This window comes from Maylandia zebra, linkage group LG14 (genome assembly GCF_041146795.1).
Source record: "Maylandia zebra isolate NMK-2024a linkage group LG14, Mzebra_GT3a, whole genome shotgun sequence".
NCBI classification, from domain to species: domain Eukaryota; kingdom Metazoa; phylum Chordata; class Actinopteri; order Cichliformes; family Cichlidae; genus Maylandia; species Maylandia zebra.
In genome coordinates this window covers 33722753-33740966 of record NC_135180.1, presented here as the reverse complement: position 1 = coordinate 33740966, position 18214 = coordinate 33722753, and the positions used below count along the sequence as shown (strand labels likewise).

Below are 18214 nucleotides of genomic sequence, written 5' to 3'. Positions count from 1 at the left end.
AGGTTCAGTTGATAAATTATCTTTTGCTGTTGGAGTTCCTGCACACACAAAACACTAAGAAATAGAGATGTCTGCTTAGAATGCCTTACTATCCCCTCCACTGATGGGACTATGTTTTTTTTTTAGCGCACTCTGGTGTTGATTTCTTGTAGCCACATGAATTTGCTGGTATTTAAATAAAAATCCAAGCTATTTTAGAGAAATGAAACCACTGTGGGGCTTTTTAATTATTTATGTATTTTTTGTTTTATTGTTGTTGTTTCTAAGGGGAGCGAGGGCTGGCTGGTCCTATCCAGGGACGCTCTGATCGCTTGACTTCGGGATCCATGCCCGAATCTGGAGGTCCAGCAATGGGATGTGGGGTGGGACCAGGGCTAAAAGCAGATCCCCCTCAGGCTTCACAGCAAGTGGTCTATGTTTTCACAACCAACCTTGCCAACAGGTGAAAAATATTTGCAGGTCAATGATTCATATGGAGATTAAGAGTATCAGCTTCTAAAAGTGGCCATTTTATTTTTTGACAGTGCTGCAGAGGCAGTAATAAAAGGGCAGGCTGATTCCATCCTTCTGTTTCACCAGCAAAACGTTCCACATTCAAAGTTGGAGCAGGTCAGTCATCTCTTTTTCTTTTTTTCTCCTAAACTGATTAAACCACATGGGAGTAAAAGTGTTTTCCACATTAAAGACCACAGGTGCAAACTATGTGTGAAGGGTTTTTGTATTTGTTTAGTTATTTTAATCTCGGATGCCTCTCTGTTCCTGTTTCTGTCTGTCTGTCACTTCTTTGGACAGACAGACAAAAAACACTTAGAAGGGTATGTAGTGCTATTAATTGTCTGGTACCAACAAACAGCAAAACTGCAGGTGCAGCGATGAATACTAGTGATGTGTCTATCTCTAGAAGACAGACACACTAGTAGTAGTTACCCATTTAATACATGAAGGCTAGATAATGTAGGCTACACGAGCAGAAGACAATCACATCAAAGTGACAAAGTTCACATATAGAAAATAATTTAGCCTGATAAATGATCACACTACTAATGAAAATATATGAAAAGCAATTGCGACTGCAGGAATAACATTTTAAAAGTTCAGCCTTGTGTTCTTTGTCCTTTTTTCTGCCACAGGGCCACCCATCAGGGAAGCTTTCTAATTTATCTGAGAAGCTAAATACCAGTAGCTCACCACCTACAGGCACCCCGAAATCCCAAAGTGGAACTCCACGGCCAGCCTCTGCAGGTGTTGGGGGTCCGATGCATACTGCAGGGACACCGTCATCAGCAGGGCACTCTGATAACGAATCCCCTCAGACCAGACCTGGCGGAGCTTCCAGCAATAACAGTATTGTCACTCATAGGTCAGAGGGAGGAAGCGTGGTAGCACTTGCTGGCGCAGACCCAGGAACTGGAAATGGGAAAGGCACAGGGGGTATGCCTCTTCCTGTTTCTAGTGTCTCTCCCTCGGGAAGTCCCTCCATCCTAGCTACACACCTACAGAGTGATACAGTACAGAGGGGTGGCCAAGGAAACACAGATGGTCTTTCCAAAGAGCAACTGGAACACAGGGAGCGCTCTCTGCAGACGTTGAGAGACATAGAGAGGCTGCTTCTGCGCAGTGGATCAGGTGGAGGCTCTGGAGACCCTGCAAGCTCTAACAACAATGCTCTTAATAACTCATCCAATCCAAATAATAATAATACTGATAGGGGTGGCATTCTGGAGGAAGGTAACAGTGGTACTAATAACTCTGGAAATTGTGGTAGTGGTAATATGTTATCATCAGCCTTGGCTCCAATGGGCGATATGAAGAAATATGAAGAACCCTTGCAGTCAATAATTTCTCATACACAATCCATTGGTGGACCTGCCCTTGACAGCCCTCAAATGGACTCTCATCATAACCTGCCACAACCTCCACATCACCATCTGTCACCTGGGGATGACATGGGTCCTTTACTTGGACAAGAAGGACTGACCCAAGAGCAAGTGGCCTGGAGGAAACTTCAAGAAGAATTCTACCAGGAGAAGAGGCGACAACAGGAGATGCACCCTTCTCCGCATCCCCAAAACTTTAGAATCATGAGTGACATGGGCATGCCTATGATGATGAGAGGACCCCCTCCTCCATACCACAGCAAGCCTGGAGATCAGCAATGGGGTCCTGCCAATATGATGGGAGGTGGAATGGGTGGAAATGGACGAATGATAGAAATGCAAGAGGGACCCCGTGGCCCAAGGTTTCTTGGACCGAGAGGGCCGCCTGGAGGGGGCTTCCCTGGTAGTCCAGGAGGAGTTTTATCAATGGAAGGTCTAGGACCCCACAGGCCCTCACGCCCAGGCATGATTTGGCTAGATGATATGCCTAACAATATAAGTGGTGGAAGTCCCTTCCATGGATGCTACCCTGGTGGGCCGCCACAACACTTGCAAGGTGACTCAGAGCATCTGCTAACACGCGAGGAACTGTTTCGCATCATGGACAAACGGCACATGCAGGGTGCTTCCAGGTTTGAACTTGATAGATTGGCTAAACAGCAACAGCATGGCAACATGGGCTCAAGAATTATGGATAATCTTGGGGGCCCAGATCTTCCCAATTTAGGAATGGGCCGTGGTCAACCCTCCGGTCGAGGTGATCCCATGGACTTTCCTGGTTCACGTGATATTATGGGCTCTCCTGGAGGGGGTCCTCCAATGAGAGACTTAGTAGACTCTCCTCTGGGGAGCCACATGGCAATGAACATGAACCCACAAATTCATGTTCAGCAGCAACAGCAGATGATGTCTCAGAAGCTCAGAGGAGGCCATGGAGGAGGACCTCTAGTGGAGATGTTTGGCACTGGAGAGATTTCACGAATCAGGGCTTCTCAAAATGGAAGAGGAGGAAATAAAGGAATGATCCCTGGACCTGAAGGCCCTTATCAGTTTCCAAACCAAGGTCATTTTTCTGGAGGTCAGATGGAAGTACCGTATCTTCAACAAAGTGGCCCAGAGATGTTTGGGCCTGATCATCAAGGACCTAATCAAATGGGAAGTACATCACGTCTTAGTCATATGCCGATGGGCGGAGGCCTTAGGGGTGCAGACCTTGGTTCTAGGCAAACCTCTGACCTGTCAGTAAATGTTAACCCTCTGACATCTCCTTCAGTGCCTCCTCCTCATCAACTAAAGTCTCCATCCCTCAATCAAGAGCCATCTCCTCTTATACCTTCCCCCTCTGCTCCAGGGCTGAAGTCACCATCACAGGTTTCTTCTGCTGGGCATCATCCCCCTCTTCCACCTGCATCTGGTGCTGGGACTCCTTCGTCTTCTTCCATGAAGTCTCCCCAAGTAATGGGATCTTCCAGCCTTGGGATGCACTCTCCGTCTGCCTCCCCTGCACGACTGAAGTCCCCCGCCCTGGCTTCAAACTCTCCAGGGTGGACGTCTCCTAAACCACCACTTCCAAGTCCGGGTGGTCCAGCCAGTGGAAAGATGGTGGGCAATGGAGGATGTGGTTCTACTGAAACAGGTAGACTCCAATCCAAGCTCAAAACAAACATCAGAGATGCCGTATTGGCTTCTCTGAGGTTTATGATATTCCTTGTCTTGCTGTGAGATTACTAATTTTTTTCATTGTTCTTTTTGCAGGCCAATCACTTCCCCCTAGGAGTTCAAGCTCTACCCCTATTTCCCAGCCAGGCTCAATGAATCCTAGTATGCCATTTACGTCCTCTCCCGATGTCCCAACATCTCAGAATCCATTATCTCTTATCATGTCTCAAATGTCCAAGTACGCAATTCCCAGTTCAACTCCTCTCTACCATGATGCAATCAAAACAATTGCTACTTCTGATGATGAGATGCTACCAGATCGTCCTCTTCTATCTGGTGTCAGCATCGGAGGTATGAAAATAGGGATATCATTACAGACAGAAAATACCTTTTACAGTGGTTAAACGGAGGATTTGCTTAAATTGTGCTGATGTAAGGCAATTTGTCTATGCCATTACAGGAAAAAACATGACAAAAAGAAAGTTTAAGTATTTATATTAAAGTAGTGAGTTTTTTGAATAAAAATAATGCTCCAGTTAATACTTTGTAATTTTAACGAGTTAAGAAAACATTTGTGTTTATTAACTGTTATAATATGGGTTTTTCATGTATTCATCTTGTTTTATCACCAGGAAATATGGGTAATCCCCAGACGTCACAGATTGGTCCTCACAGTGATCCCCAAAGCCCGATGGGTATTGTAAACCAAGGTCAGCAGCACCTGTCCCACGATTCCTCAGCACCTGTCCTTTCTTCCCCAAACCAAATGGGCATGCCTGCCATGAATTCTGCCATGATGGGAGGAGCACCTGAGGGAATGGGGCCCTGCAATGTGTCCCCTATACCCCAGACGGCAGGGTTTCCCCGCATGCAGCCACCACCACATGGGCCCATGCACTCACCTATTGGAGGCATGTCACAGAATTTCGCTCAGTCTAATGAAGATATTCTGCCACATCAGCAGTTACATCTTCTTAACAAAGGTCATCCTCACCAACGCCCCCCTCACCCACCAGACTCTTTTCCCTCACTTCCCATAGGTGAAGGACCTGATCTAAGTGAAGTCATACGCCCCACTCACACAGGGATTCCTGAGTTTGATCTCTCCCGCATCATTCCTTCCGATAAGCCGAGTAGCACTCTTCAGTATTTCCCTAAGAGTGAGCCACATCAGAATCCACATCAAGGGATGCCATCCCAGCAGCCACAGCAGCTCCTTAAACAGCTGTCTTCTTCTGGGCCTCCGCATAGCAGTGGCCCTTCGTCTAACCCCCACTTGGCAAGCCTACAGAATATGATGGCTGAACAGCAGCTGCCACCTCACCCCTCACATGGTGGAATACGCCAGAGCATGGTCATTCCTCAGGGGGTCTCCAGGGGTATGGTTTCTACTGGGGGCATGGGCCCCATGTGTTGTCCCCCTGGTCATATGATGGGAAGGACAGGGCTGATGCCCCAACAGCAACTCCAGCAACAACAAGCCATGATGGCCAACAGCCTTCTCCACCATCCCTCCAATGCATATGGACCTGGCATGATGCCTTCTCAGCAGCACCAACAGAATCTGATGGCACAGCAGAATATTATGATGATGCAGGCTAAGCAGCGAAGCATGTCAATTGCAGGGGAACCCTTTGGACCCCAGGGCCCACTAATGTCCCCTCAGGGTCCCATGATGGCCCCACCTCATCCACAGTCTGGTATGATGGGCCCACAGTCTCTCAGACAGCGGGGAATGTCTCTGGACAGTTCCATTGGCTATGGTCCTGGAGGTATGACCAATATGCCATTCTGATCCAGCTCAATAAACAGTTCTTTAATAAAAAAAATGCGTTCACTGGGTTACCCTCCCATTGTGTCCAGAATTTTTCATTGTTATTCTTGTAGTGGTTTTGAAAAGGAGGAATTAAAAAAAAAAAAAAGAAAAAAAAAAAAGAGAGAGAGCAAAAAAGGATTACAACTGATTAAAAATGAAATCACTATAACACTGTTCAATAACAAGTTTGAAGCCATTTTATATAAACTGTAAAATGTGTATATTTCAGAAATGTGTGTATTTGTTGTGGGAACAGCGCAGCAGTCAGGAGAGGAGTGCCTCAAATTTCTATTTGTTTTAATATCATTGATTTATTTTCTCCAACTACCAAACTGTTGTGCAAAGGAATTATATATATATATATTATAATATATATACTTGCTGTATATAAGATGCAATTTGTGATTGTTTGCAGTTGTTCTGTATAACTGTGTTTTAATAGGAGTTTAAAAAAGAATAATAAGGATCTCTAACATGGTTTTGTTTTGGTTCTTGTGTTGTCAATTCATGTAATCTGATAACACTCACAAGGGAACACGGGTGTCGTATAATATATAAAATAAAATCTTTATTGGATTAGCAGTAGCTACAAAACAACACAAGGCTGATATTTGGCCAGCTTTACAACTTTTTTTTTTTTTTTTTTTGGACTGGACAATTTAAAAAAAAAAAAAAAAATACAGTAAAAGTAGAAATGAGTATTGTATTATAAGATCACTGTACAGAGGAGGGGTATTTTCAGGGCATGTACACATGGACTAGAGGACTTTATTACATGAGCACTGTGCTGTTGGTGGTTGCTCCATCAGAAATTGATACCCGACTGTGGCCATGGACTCTGAGGAAAGGCAGGCAGATTCGTCTGCAGCCCAGTTTACAAAGCAGATGTATCATCTCATTGCGAAAGCGCACTCCAACAAATGCATACAAGAAAGGGTTCAGGCAACAGTGCAAGATACCCAGGCTCTTTGTCACTTCAAGCACTTGCAGCATTATTTCTCTTGATTTACAGTCGTCATCCACGATCACATTCTGTTGTCGCAGGGTATATATGATCAAACTGACATTATATGGCAGCCAACAGAAGCAAAACACAAGTGTGACAAGCAGTGATATTCGAATGGCTCCTTTTTTTGCTTCACTTTTCTGGCTGTTGCACAGAGTAATTACTAGTGCTGCGTAGCAGTAGCTCATGATAACCAGAGATAAGAAAAAACACAAATGATGAAAGACACTGTTGGTCAAAACCCAGTTGCTTGCGTGTGCACCATAACTGTAGTGGTAACAGGCCAGGAAAGGTATGCCTGACGTTGAATTTTTCTGTGTCACTGAGGCAAATACGGCGTTCGGTAATGCCAAAAACAAACAGATGAGCCACATTATCATACAAGTTAGGTGCACTGTTCTTGGAAGGCGACTTTGCATACTGGGAATTGCATGAACAATTGCCAAATACCGATCAAATCCAATGCAAGCTAAAAGGACGCTGCCACAAAGGAGGTTCAGATTCTTCAAGAACTCATTCAGTTTGCACATAAAATCTCCAAAAATCCAGCCGGTGGCGCTGTCGGCTACATCGAAGGGAATTGTAAACAAAAGCATGAGATCAGCCAGGGCAAGATGCAGTAGGTAGATCTCTGTGATGCGGAGCTGGCGCCATCGTGTCACCAGGACTGTTATCATCAGGCCATTCCCTGCCACACCCAGGAGAAAAATCACAGTGTACAGCACAGGCAGGAACTGGCCATAAAAACTCTGCAGGACCACATCATCACACTGGTAGTCTCTGGGGAAGTTGCAGTAGTCATCGGTGCAGTTGCAGTAGTCATCGGTGAAGTTGCAGGAGTCATAGGTCAAGTTAAGTTCTTCAGGTGTCAACTTGAAAACACATACAAGAGAGCATTACTTTTAATCATCAAATCTCAAATGAAGATTCCCTGTTGTATGCAGCATATGTGATAGTGATCAGACTAATAGTTTTGTTTCATGATGAAGATTCATTACAGGAGTGTGAACAGACTCATTTATGTAATGATCAAATACTTCTTTTTTTCCACTGCAGTTTTCTCAGTCTAATGTTTAGGCAGGAAACACTGAATAGACCAGATTGTTTTCACTTCCCTCTCATGATGACTCAGAAGGCATTTCAAGCTAAATTTGACAAATGTGATTCAACCGTGGCTAATCATATTTAAAAAAAAAAAAAAAAAAAAAAAAATAGTAGCTGGTACAAACACAACTTAAATAACTAGCTGAAAGCCTTGTAGAGTGTGCCGTTTCTCAGTGTTTAATCAAATGTTACTAAATATGGAAAGAAGTCTGCGGGAAAAATATCTGCAGAAAAATCATTAGAAATGCAAAATATGTGTAATAATCATAACACCGTTACACCAAAAGCAGCAACCTATTCAAATGTAATGTTAACTGTACTGCTGGACTTCTGTGGAAAAAAAAAAGTCACGTACAAATATTTTTATGATATATTACAGATGTGATTCTCCCTTTTGATGAAATGTCATATTTTCATAAAGAAATCTTCTCTATGGTAATGATTACACATCTATTTTCTATTGCGAGTAATGTAGACTGATAAAAGGATTATGATTATAATAAGAAATAACATAACAACCATACAGGTTTTATTTTAACTTCAATTTCCTTTTCCCTCCAAATCTGTGTGTCATCAAATGTGTATTAATAGAAAAAATTACATCATTCATTCTCTTTTCATATAGGAAGAATGTAAAACTCCCAGCTGAGCCGTAGTCACAGGCAGCAGCTACATGTTGCTCATTCCATTTAAAATCTCTTGTTTTAAACTAAAACCTCAGTTTAAAACTGAGGCTGAGGTTTGGAAAATGAAGGTACAGAATTATGTTAATGTCTTATATGAGACTTTCAGCTTCATAACGATTAACGAGGAGTTACAGAATATGTGACCGGATAGGAAATAACAATAGAGCTTACGTATTCCTTTATGGTTGTGTATAAAAAAACAAAACAAAAAAACAATAAAACAAATAAAAAGTTCTAAATTAAAATATTTAGACAGAATTTCCCATTATACGTGCTACTACAACAAAACTCTGCAGAAGAGTGCTGTCATACAGAATATTTGCACTAACTTTCCATTCATCTCACCATTTCTTATTTTAAGTCTTACCTCAAATGCTATAAGAGTCATTGTTGAAGCCATGCAGATAAATCTTGGCCCCTTGAATGCATGTGTCACACTGCAGTACTGAAATATGCTTGCACTTCCTCCCAGTGCTGGCTGGCTCTATTCGCTATGCTAATGTCTTTCTTTTTTTTTTTCTTTTTTTTTGGGTTCATGGGCGTCTCTGGAAGGAAAGACACAAAAACAATGTTATCTATATTAATCACACAAGAGCAGTAATGCAATTCCAAGTAACTGCACTCCTGTATTCTAGCTTTTGACCAGCACGTTGCAACTGCACTAAACTGAACAGAATTATTTCAGCACATTTATATACATCCTTCCTCTAAATTTTTTAATGACCGTTTGGAAAGATCATCCAGCTCGGTCATTAATACCAGATTTATGTTTTTACTGACAACTGACAACACAATATAAAGCCCCTTGAATTGTGATTTGGTGCTATATAAATAAAATTTAATTGAATTGAACATTTTTATGTTCACGGTCCAGTTTAAGGTTAATATTAACAAGCAGGATGGTGACCGCAAAGGTTGAAACACCTTGCCATAAAAGCTACTTACAGCTTCAGCATCACCTTAACCACAAATATCAACAGGAAATGTGATTGGGTTTTTTTTTTTTTAATTTAAAGTAGCCACAATCTCACACTTGAGACAGGGTTTTACAAGCAAGGCTCACTGACAGAAGCATACGAGGCAGACTGCACACTCAGTTCAAAGCAGCAGCCCCTGAATGAATGTGCTTCAGCCTTTTAAAGACACAGGTGTGCCCAATCAGTTGCTGATTGGTCTGGGATCCCTCAGCTGGTCCTATAGATTTTCCCTGGAGGTCTGCTTGAAGGAAGGCTGGCTCACTTCTTCCAAGGCCAGGAGCCATAACAAGCAGGATGGTGACTGCACAGGTTGAAAGACCTTGCCATAAAAGCTACTTACAGCTTCAGCATCACCTTAACCACAAATATCAACAGGAAATGTGATTGGGTTTTTTTTTTTTTTAATTTAAAGTAGCCACAATCTCACACTTGAGACAGGGTTTTACAAGCAAGGCTCACTGACAGAAGCATACGAGGCAGACTGCACACTCAGTTCAAAGCAGCAGCCCCTGAATGAATGTGCTTCAGCCTTTTAAAGACACAGGTGTGCCCAATCAGTTGCTGATTGGTCTGGGATCCCTCAGCTGGTCCTATAGATTTTCCCTGGAGGTCTGCTTGAAGGAAGGCTGGCTCACTTCTTCCAAGGCCAGGAGCCATAACAAGCAGGATGGTGACTGCACAGGTTGAAAGACCTTGCCATAAAAGCTACTTACAGCTTCAGCATCACCTTAACCACAAATATCAACAGGAAATGTGATTGGTTTCATTTTTTAAATCAAATTTAAATTAAAAAAATATATATAAAACGTGGGTTAATCAAATAAGGCTATTTCATTAAGGGTATTTAACGATGTAAACATAAAATACTATAAAAGAAAACAAATAGTAAACCATATATCTTTGATAGAGACACATATTGTTCTTAGAAAGATAACAAACCCTGTTTAATCTACTTCAGTCATCTTTTAGTTTAGACTCTACACAACATTATTATTCAAATTTTATCCTCTCTTTTGATAGAAAGGAAGTGGGGGTGGGGGCCACGGACATGGTTTCTGTGGTAAATCCGAATGTGGAAGTACAGTGCATACATGCCTAACAGCTGACAGGATGCTTCTCCACACAAGTGATCAAAGTCAGGATGATTAAAATGACTTATTTGTGATTTCCGTTCATGTCTGCTTAGCTACAGATGCAGAATTTCTCCAAAACAGGAAAGTACATTCTTGCTGCAAAAACAAGAACGACGAGACTCTGCATGACAAAAACAACTAGTGTGGGCTGTAGCCAGCAGCAACACTGCAAATCTGTGCCCTTTACAGTTTGTGCTCTGAACCAGCCTTGCATTTTAGCTCTCTTTACACAACAAACATCCCTTTTAGCTCTCCACCAAACTAAGGAGCCATTCAGTTTTTCTGGGGTTCTCTTGCATAAGTTTTATATTCTTTGTAAACCATATAAACAGTAAGTGTTTTGGTCCAATCAGTTATAATATACTGCCAATGTCCCCACTTGGACTGATTAAATTGAACTAGACCAAATAAATAATTAAATAAATAATTAAAATATGAAATAATAAATAGCATGGTGTCCACAGTGAAGTCTGCTATCCAAAAGTTTCAGTCCAGTTCTTGTGTAATTTGGCAAACCTCAGTTTTTTCTCCATGTTTCCTTTCCTTAAAATGGTCACTTCACAGCCGCTCCTATACTGAGACCATTTTTGATAATGCCCCAGTGAACAGTAGATGGATCAGCAGGAGGGACAGACGCATCTCTCAAGTTCTATGACGGGACTTTATCTTTTTTCAGATGCTGTTCATCCACCTTAGTTGTTGTTTTTTGTTTTAGGCCTGCTGCCTCTTCTTTTGTCCTCCACTTTTATCAATTTTTTAGAACATACTGCACACCATGCCATCTATTAGCTCTGTGGGAATCACATTATTGGGGCAAAATTATGTGCAGAAATGTGTTATGTTTGGCATTTTTCATATATTCAGCCAATGACTGTAGAAAACATTTTATACAGTCATTGTATTCAACTAAAGAAACTGCAACAAATGTTAATGCGTTTATTCATTGTTGTTTTTTTAAAGGGCTGCTAATAATGAAGTGCCAGAAGATACAATTTCAAACTGGTTCTTTTTTAAAGTTCTCTGTGATGTGTAGACACAACCCTGGTTCATCCCTCGAGTTATTTGTTGCTTGAATGATTCATAGATCAGTGTTAAGTGAACAAATGAAATTCCTCTGAAAACAGGACTTCAGAAAGCCTGGAGAACTGTTGCTCAAGACTGCTTTAAAAATGCCAGACTTAATCTATGGCTGTTGGAGGTTAATAGTGTGGATATGGACATGAAGTGAATGATCTTGGAAAAAATAAGTCTGGTTTCAACACTGAATTTATTTTCCCAAAAGAATCCTATCGATCAGAACACTGATTATTTAGGAGACAGGTACCTACCAATCTAAAGCAGACAGAATCACTGCTGAAATTTCAATTGATGAAGACCTTGGGATGGAGAGCAGGTGAGACCAACCTATGCACACTATGCAACAACTTCACTAAATGCCCAGGGAGATAAAACCTTTCTGAGATATACACTTTTGTTCAACAGAAAAATAAGTCAAACCTAATGGAAATATGTCCAAAGCACAGTTGCTTAGACCACCCAACAGCTAGTTGGAGAGATGCCCCCCAAAATCACAAACTGGGAAGTTCACCTGTGAGATCGCTTTGTGAAAGGCCCTGAAGTCCAAAAACAAACACTCTGTGCAAAGGGATTTGGGAAGGTGGTCAAACGTTGAGAAATTTGCCATACATGGAGAGAAATGGCAAAAAGAAAAGACTGAGAAAATTAACAAGAAAACAAAACTGAAGCAAAAAGTCCGGATACAACAGCTGATAATGCACAAGACACAAGCATGCACTACTGTGGACATGGAAGAGGAAAGGATGTGAAGGCAGCAATAACAATGGCTGTTTTCTGTATGTGGCTGAAAATGCCTAAAATGTTGCTGTATGAAGCAAAAATCAGCGAGAGACAGTTAAGTTAGGTTAAGGATTATCTTGAAAAACAGGAAACTGGGGGTATATGACTTTGGGTGGGTGATGAGAAGGGGAAGGAGGGGGATGTGAAAATGACACATGCACGTGCAATGAATGCAGGCGTGTCAACACAGCCATCTCTCACATTGCTGCTAAAATGGAAAAAGCTGAGGGGCATATTACGGCCAAAGACTGAATTCATCTGGTGTTTACAAACCCTCGCTACAATGAATTATCTGGGTTGCAGGACAACATGTTAACATTTTAGTAAACCCGTGAACAGACTAAGTGGTAGAGCCATAAAATCTGCAGGACCAGGAGACTTTCCAATGACTGAACAACGCAAAAGAGATTTCCGAAGACAATGAACGAATCTTTCAAACATGCATTTCTGCCGTCACCATGTTGTCCTGTCAACTTGCAGGGCTGTGTCCACTTAATACTACACTATATAACTTTATAACACTTATTAATAAAAAAGCATATCATTATTGAGGCACTGCAAATTATTTAATCCCAACAACATGTAAACTTGTTGACTGTCATTGTGTCAGGGAAAAATAGCTTGATTATGACATGAGTGAGTAAAATGTAGCGATTGTTAAATACAACTTGAATTTGCTTTCACATTGGAGTGGAAACTCCTACAGACTGCTGTGCTTGCATTTCATGATAAACAGGTGAAGTTTCCACAACAGCGTACACACACACACAATACAAGTGACAGCACATGTGTCTGAGAGAGCTGACCAAAAACAAAAAAACCCCAAATGTGCAGTCAGAGTGATTTTCACTGATAAATGTCAAGGTTTTTACAGTATCCATGATACCAGTACACATCCTTCTCTTTCAAAAGCTGAACAAGATATTCAAGATGATGCTCAACAGTGCAGTGGAAAAAAAATAAAATAAAAATCTCTCTATTTAATCTCTCCAGAGGGGCTGACACTGTGACAATATGCTGATGATTTAATGATGTGTTTTCCTTCTAAGCAGGGCTGCGAGACCGACTGTTGAAATTCCTCACTGAGAACGGTCACAAGGTGATGGGCTTCAGAGAAAGTCACCTATGCGGAGGCACGTCCCTCTCTCCCAAAAAACCACAAGCAAATGTGGCGGCGCGAAGGAGGAAGAGCCCATTCCTCTCCTGGGGAGGAAAGTTACACCCCAGGAGAGATTACAATAGCCAGTGCAAACATTTTAACAGTTACAAAAGGCACACAGGCTTGTTATTAACAAGCAGAGGTGAAGCAGGTCAATTTCATAAAACAAGGTTTCAGACAATAACTGCAAATACAGTCCTGCAGAAAGGAAACTTCTAAGGTAGCAGGGCTGGCAATACAGAACTGTCAATCAAGACACTTTATTAACAAATGAACAAGGTTCGCTGCAACGATGCTGCCCTAGTTAAAATAGCACATCAGTAAAATAATTAAACAAAATGGTGGAGACCGGCCACTTGGGGAGGCAACCTACAGGGAGAAGTGCCCAAGGGTGCCACCAATTACTCACCCGTGGACTCTCTGCAATTCTCAATGCCACTTAAATGATGCATTATACCTCTTCTCCAGTGTGTACACTAGCATGCATCAGAGGGAATTCCACCACACATGCCTAGCCCCCACAATAAGTGGTGGCAAACAAACAAACTATAAATTAAGAGATAAAGAACAAAACTCAGTAAATGAGATAGAAAAGAAACAGGAACCAACACGCACAAAACCAAAGAACCAGTCAATGCCAGTCAGTAAACTACAGCAAAGCAACAACAAGGCTGCAACAACACAGCAGCAGCAGTGCGTAGGCCTGTAACACAAGAAAGAACACAGTCATCCAGGCTCCACCCTGCTATAAGCCAAATTACCCATGAGGATCCAACTTACCACCCTTTAACGGTTACACAGATTAAGCAGTTGCGAGGGGAAATAAATCCGATCTGCAATACTTAAAAACAGACTGTGATCTTTGCCACCTTGAACAGGAACGAATAGCTTTCACTGACTTAATACTGCAGACCTCCATTACTTTACGATTATGAAATCCCAACAAACTGCAGACAAAAAGGGTGGATGCATGACCTCTGTTTTGCTAAAGCCGCATAGAGAAAGACAAAGACCAATAGCATTTTTTTCATTCTAGCTGGAATTACTAGCAGCAGATCTTCCTCTATATATGGAACAGCTCAAAAAGGTAGTACTGACTTGACATGACCATGCGGGTTACTCAGAATTAATGCTTTTAGTACTAACTGTGTCACTGAGAAAAACAAAATACACTTTTATCAGCTGCTTGTTGGTCAAGGTAAGTAAAAAAAAAAAGAATTCTGTTGTAAATTACAACAAAAATGCTAAGACCTTTAACAAGAAGGTAACCAACAGCAATGTACACACTATATTACTGGAAATCCCAAATGTCAGGGTTAAAAGTGGCCCTGTATTAAACTCAGCTTCACTTCTCACCACAGATGCAGATGGCGAACCACACAATTACAGAGAAGTTGTTTCTAAAACTAACCTGACAAGCAGTGGTCACAGAACATGACATCTTAGCATCAGGCACAGGACCGTCTCACTCTTCAGATCAAGCTGCTGAACTCGTGGGACTAACATGAGCGTGTGAAATCGCTAAGGGTCAAGGAGTCACCATTTCTATCAATTAAAGCCATGCATTTGGGGTGGTGCATGATTTCAGCACTTTATGGAAACAGTGACAGCGTATAACAGTCTCTGGGGAGTGGATTGCACATACTGAGCTTGTAGCTGCATTGCTGGATGCCCTATTGTTCCCCAAGATTATAGTTGTTTGTACATGTGAAACTCACACTTACTCAAAAGACTCCCTATCCCCAGCCAGCTCTAGGGCAGATGTGGCAGCGAAGACAGCAGCTAAACAGACTGTGAAACCAGACCACAGCATTAACATCAAAACCACACAAACTCCATCTCTTAACACGAATTTACAGGCTACCATGCATATCGATACTCTGTTTCACCCACGAGGAATCAACGATGGCATGCATGCAGCACCTGTTTGAACAACCAGGTTGTTAAATGTGCTGAAAAGTTCAGCATGTTTTGTTTTTTTTTTAATTAATATAGAAGCTGTTGGTGTGACATTTCTCATCCATGCTACACACGGTAAACATCCAGATGACTCACCAACGTCCCAAACATAAGAAATGTTTGTTTTTCAGTCATTCAAGGTGATCCTGAAGAGCAGGCTATTTGCTAGAAACGTGTGTGGGATTTTTGGCGTTGCACATGTACATTCATTCCTAACAATACTGCAGCTGGTTCTTTTACAAAAGAAATGACTACATTTGAAAAGCTGATCAATTTAAAGAGAAAGTTCTATGACTGAGCATTTGCTAGAGTTTTTGAAAAATGGAAATCATAGCAGGAGTGTTGGTAGCACTGGCTCTCTTAAAACTGTGTGAACAACTGAATAATAGCATTTCATGAATGAGCTGGATACTTTCCTACCACAATTGTGAAAAAATAATGTAAAAAAAATTAAAGTATTGTAAAAAACAAAACAAAACTGAAATACTTGTAAAATTTTAAATCACGAGGATGTCGGACTCATCAGCTAAGGCTGTCTCACTTTCTGTTTCACACTGTCTTGACTGAAACCTACCGGAATGCAAGCACTACTATTTTTGAAAGTTGTTTTTATTATTATTATGTTTTATATACAGATATAATGTTAGAAGTGATTAAATATAATGAAAAAAGTGGAATTGTAGTTGTAAATTTGTTGAAAAGTGTTCAAATTATGTATCTTCTATCCACGGTTAGTACAGTGTGTGATTGTAACCTTCATGGACAAAGACATACCTATAAGCTGTGTTTGAGGTCAGGAGGCACTTTAATGCTTTAATACGTGTGGCATTCCCAAGACGTTGTTCTATAAATCTGTGGTCTTTTTGTGATCACATAAGAAAGATGAAAAAGATATTGTTTCGGTATTTCTCCCAAAGTCCTCAACAAAAGTTTGGGACATTTACATCTTCACATCCAGATCTCTGCAGATCAAAAAGTAGCAGTCTGTTGGCTTTCAGGTAGCCTTTGCTTGAAAGAAGAAGAATTTCCCATTCTGATGGTTAATTAATCCCATCTAGCCATCACAGTCTCTTGAATAGAGTTGGATTTTGTTGCAGTAAAATTCAAATAATTTAAGAACAATAATATGTGTGAAAAAATGTAAGACCACTCATCTCACTCTTACACCTGTCGGTTTGAGGAAGAATAATAACTATAATTGTAAAGAATTTAGCCGACAACAACACACTGAGTTTGTTTGCTTTGCACCAAATATGATTACATGCTGCAAGACTGTGCAGGTATCAGAATAACCATTTGGGTAATTAAGTAAAGCACTGTTAACTTTATAAGGTCTGCACTGCTTTATCCTTTAACAGTTTCCAACTCTTTTAAAGAGCCGCATCTTAACAGGACTAACACCATGTAAAACAAAACAAAAAAACTTATATGAAGTAATAACACAACACATGAAAATCAGCCTTTTGGAGTCTGTCTTAGAAGTCTTAGAAGGCAGTATATAAGATGTAACTGTTACAGCTTGCTAGTCAAAAGCATGTTCTCCAAAACCCCACACTGCCACCCTTTGGCATATACCTAAAATATTGTCCCACAGCAAAATGATGTCACAAATATTAATTTACACTCGTTATGAGTCACAGTGTTCTCCGCACACAAAATAAACTGAGCATCAAAAAAGTTTACATCATCTAATGCGGCATTAGTTTTATGTGTGGCACACAAGAAAAGAAAGACAAAGAGTGTAGAACAGAGACCTCTGGTTGGTAAACTTTAATGTTCTCCCTAACCAACACATTATTACAGGATACCTTCAGTGTCTGTACAACAGGTGGCAGTGATGCACCAAAACACATGGATGACGCTACATCCACACCTATCCCTTACTGTACAGACAAATATCTATCATTAAAAAAATATTTATTTGATTTCTGTATGATCTTTTCTCCCTGACCATAACAACCACAACACTGTCTGTCTGTAACAGGTGGGCGATTTAAGGCCCAACTTTAAGGTAGAAAGGATGTGTGTTTATCTTGAGAGGGGCCTGATAACTAAATGCTCTGCATCCCATTCTGCTTTTTCACTATGAACAAAAAAATGTCTACACTCTGAGATCAGAGTACTCTGATAGTGTATTGAGATCATATTGGTATGCTGGGATTGTGTTAAGAATGGCATCTAGCATAAAAATCTGTCAAATCAAATATCTGGGGCTGTGGCAACTTGTGACTAGGGGAGCAGTTAAAAGTAACTCCATCTTTGTTGTTTGTGATAGAATGGTGCCTGAAGATCTGCGATGATGTTTGTGAGAAGCATTTTACATTCAGTTATATATAAAAAAGGGATCCAAAGAGGAGATGCTAATATGTGAAACTATGATCTCTCTTTTTAATCTTTCTTTGTACTCTCTCTGTAACATTTTAGATCAACTGAAGGCTTTTCAGAAAAGCTTTTAGGCCAGCCTGGTGACACTGAATCACAACAGTGCAGCCTAAAAGTTACAAATAGATGGGTTTTAGAGCACTCTGAGAAATGATGAGACATTCTGTTCAAATCACATTAAAATTCACATTAAAAATAATTTAAAACAAACAAACAAAAGAACTCACAAAATAAACTGAGCAACAACAACAACAACAATACACAGCTGCTGATGCCGCATTAATTAAGCGAGAATCAACAACCACACAGGAATCACTGAGTGTGTATTGAAACCTTGCTCTCCACATGACACCCAGGAGAGCAGCTTCGTTTTATACAATTTTTGAAGAGCAATAACATTCACAACCCAACTCACAACACAGCTGCAGTGTTTGCATGTGCATGAACATGAGGCGCAGAGAGCACGGATGGTAAACACTATCAACAGAGACGATGTGGCTGCACCGGCCGCGTTGGTACCATCGCAGATAGATAAAATATTTAAATGTTAGAGAGGATTATTTTAGGAGGAGACCTCACAGCTCCTTGATTTGAAATGA

General features: G+C 40.9%; 2 protein-coding genes across 5 annotated transcripts in view; one reads left to right on the top strand and one right to left on the bottom strand.

Annotated features, from left to right (window-relative positions):
• Positions 1 to 5829, top strand: part of bcl9l (bcl9 like) — a 28739-nt gene extending 22910 nt beyond the window's left edge. For both annotated transcript variants that reach the window (XM_004560492.4, XM_004560491.6), the window contains exons 5-9: positions 268 to 442; positions 525 to 609; positions 1131 to 3513; positions 3633 to 3887; positions 4169 to 5829. In XM_004560492.4, coding sequence (XP_004560549.1) covers positions 268 to 442; positions 525 to 609; positions 1131 to 3513; positions 3633 to 3887; positions 4169 to 5331 — 4061 coding nt within the window. In that variant the 3' untranslated portion in view covers positions 5332 to 5829. The remainder of the gene's footprint in view (positions 1 to 267; positions 443 to 524; positions 610 to 1130; positions 3514 to 3632; positions 3888 to 4168) is intronic.
• Positions 5830 to 5895: 66 nt separating this feature from the next.
• Positions 5896 to 14768, bottom strand: cxcr5 (chemokine (C-X-C motif) receptor 5). Of its 3 annotated transcripts, none has more exons than XM_004560494.4 (3): positions 14686 to 14768; positions 8516 to 8693; positions 5896 to 7230 (listed from the first exon to the last, which is right to left on the bottom strand). In XM_004560494.4, exons 2-3 carry the CDS (start codon positions 8546 to 8548, stop codon positions 6124 to 6126), a joined length of 1140 nt encoding a protein of 379 aa, XP_004560551.2. In that variant the 5' UTR covers positions 8549 to 8693; positions 14686 to 14768; the 3' UTR covers positions 5896 to 6123. The 3 variants fall into 3 exon arrangements, with proteins under 3 accessions (XP_004560551.2, XP_004560550.2, XP_076729512.1); XM_004560493.3 differs by lacking the exon at positions 14686 to 14768 and adding an exon at positions 9466 to 9621; XM_076873397.1 differs by lacking the exon at positions 14686 to 14768 and adding an exon at positions 9094 to 9267.
• Between the last annotated feature and the right edge of the window lie 3446 nt (positions 14769 to 18214).

What these genes read in the sequence shown, in the direction of transcription:
- cxcr5 (XM_004560494.4), bottom strand. Translation starts at nt 8,548, where the DNA reads ATGGCTTCAACAATGACTCTTATAGCATTTGAG. An exon ending in TGACTCTTATAGCATTTGAG is followed by an intron (nt 7,231 to 8,515) that starts GTAAGACTTAAA and finishes TGTGTTTTCAAG; the next exon opens with TTGACACCTGAAGAACTTAA.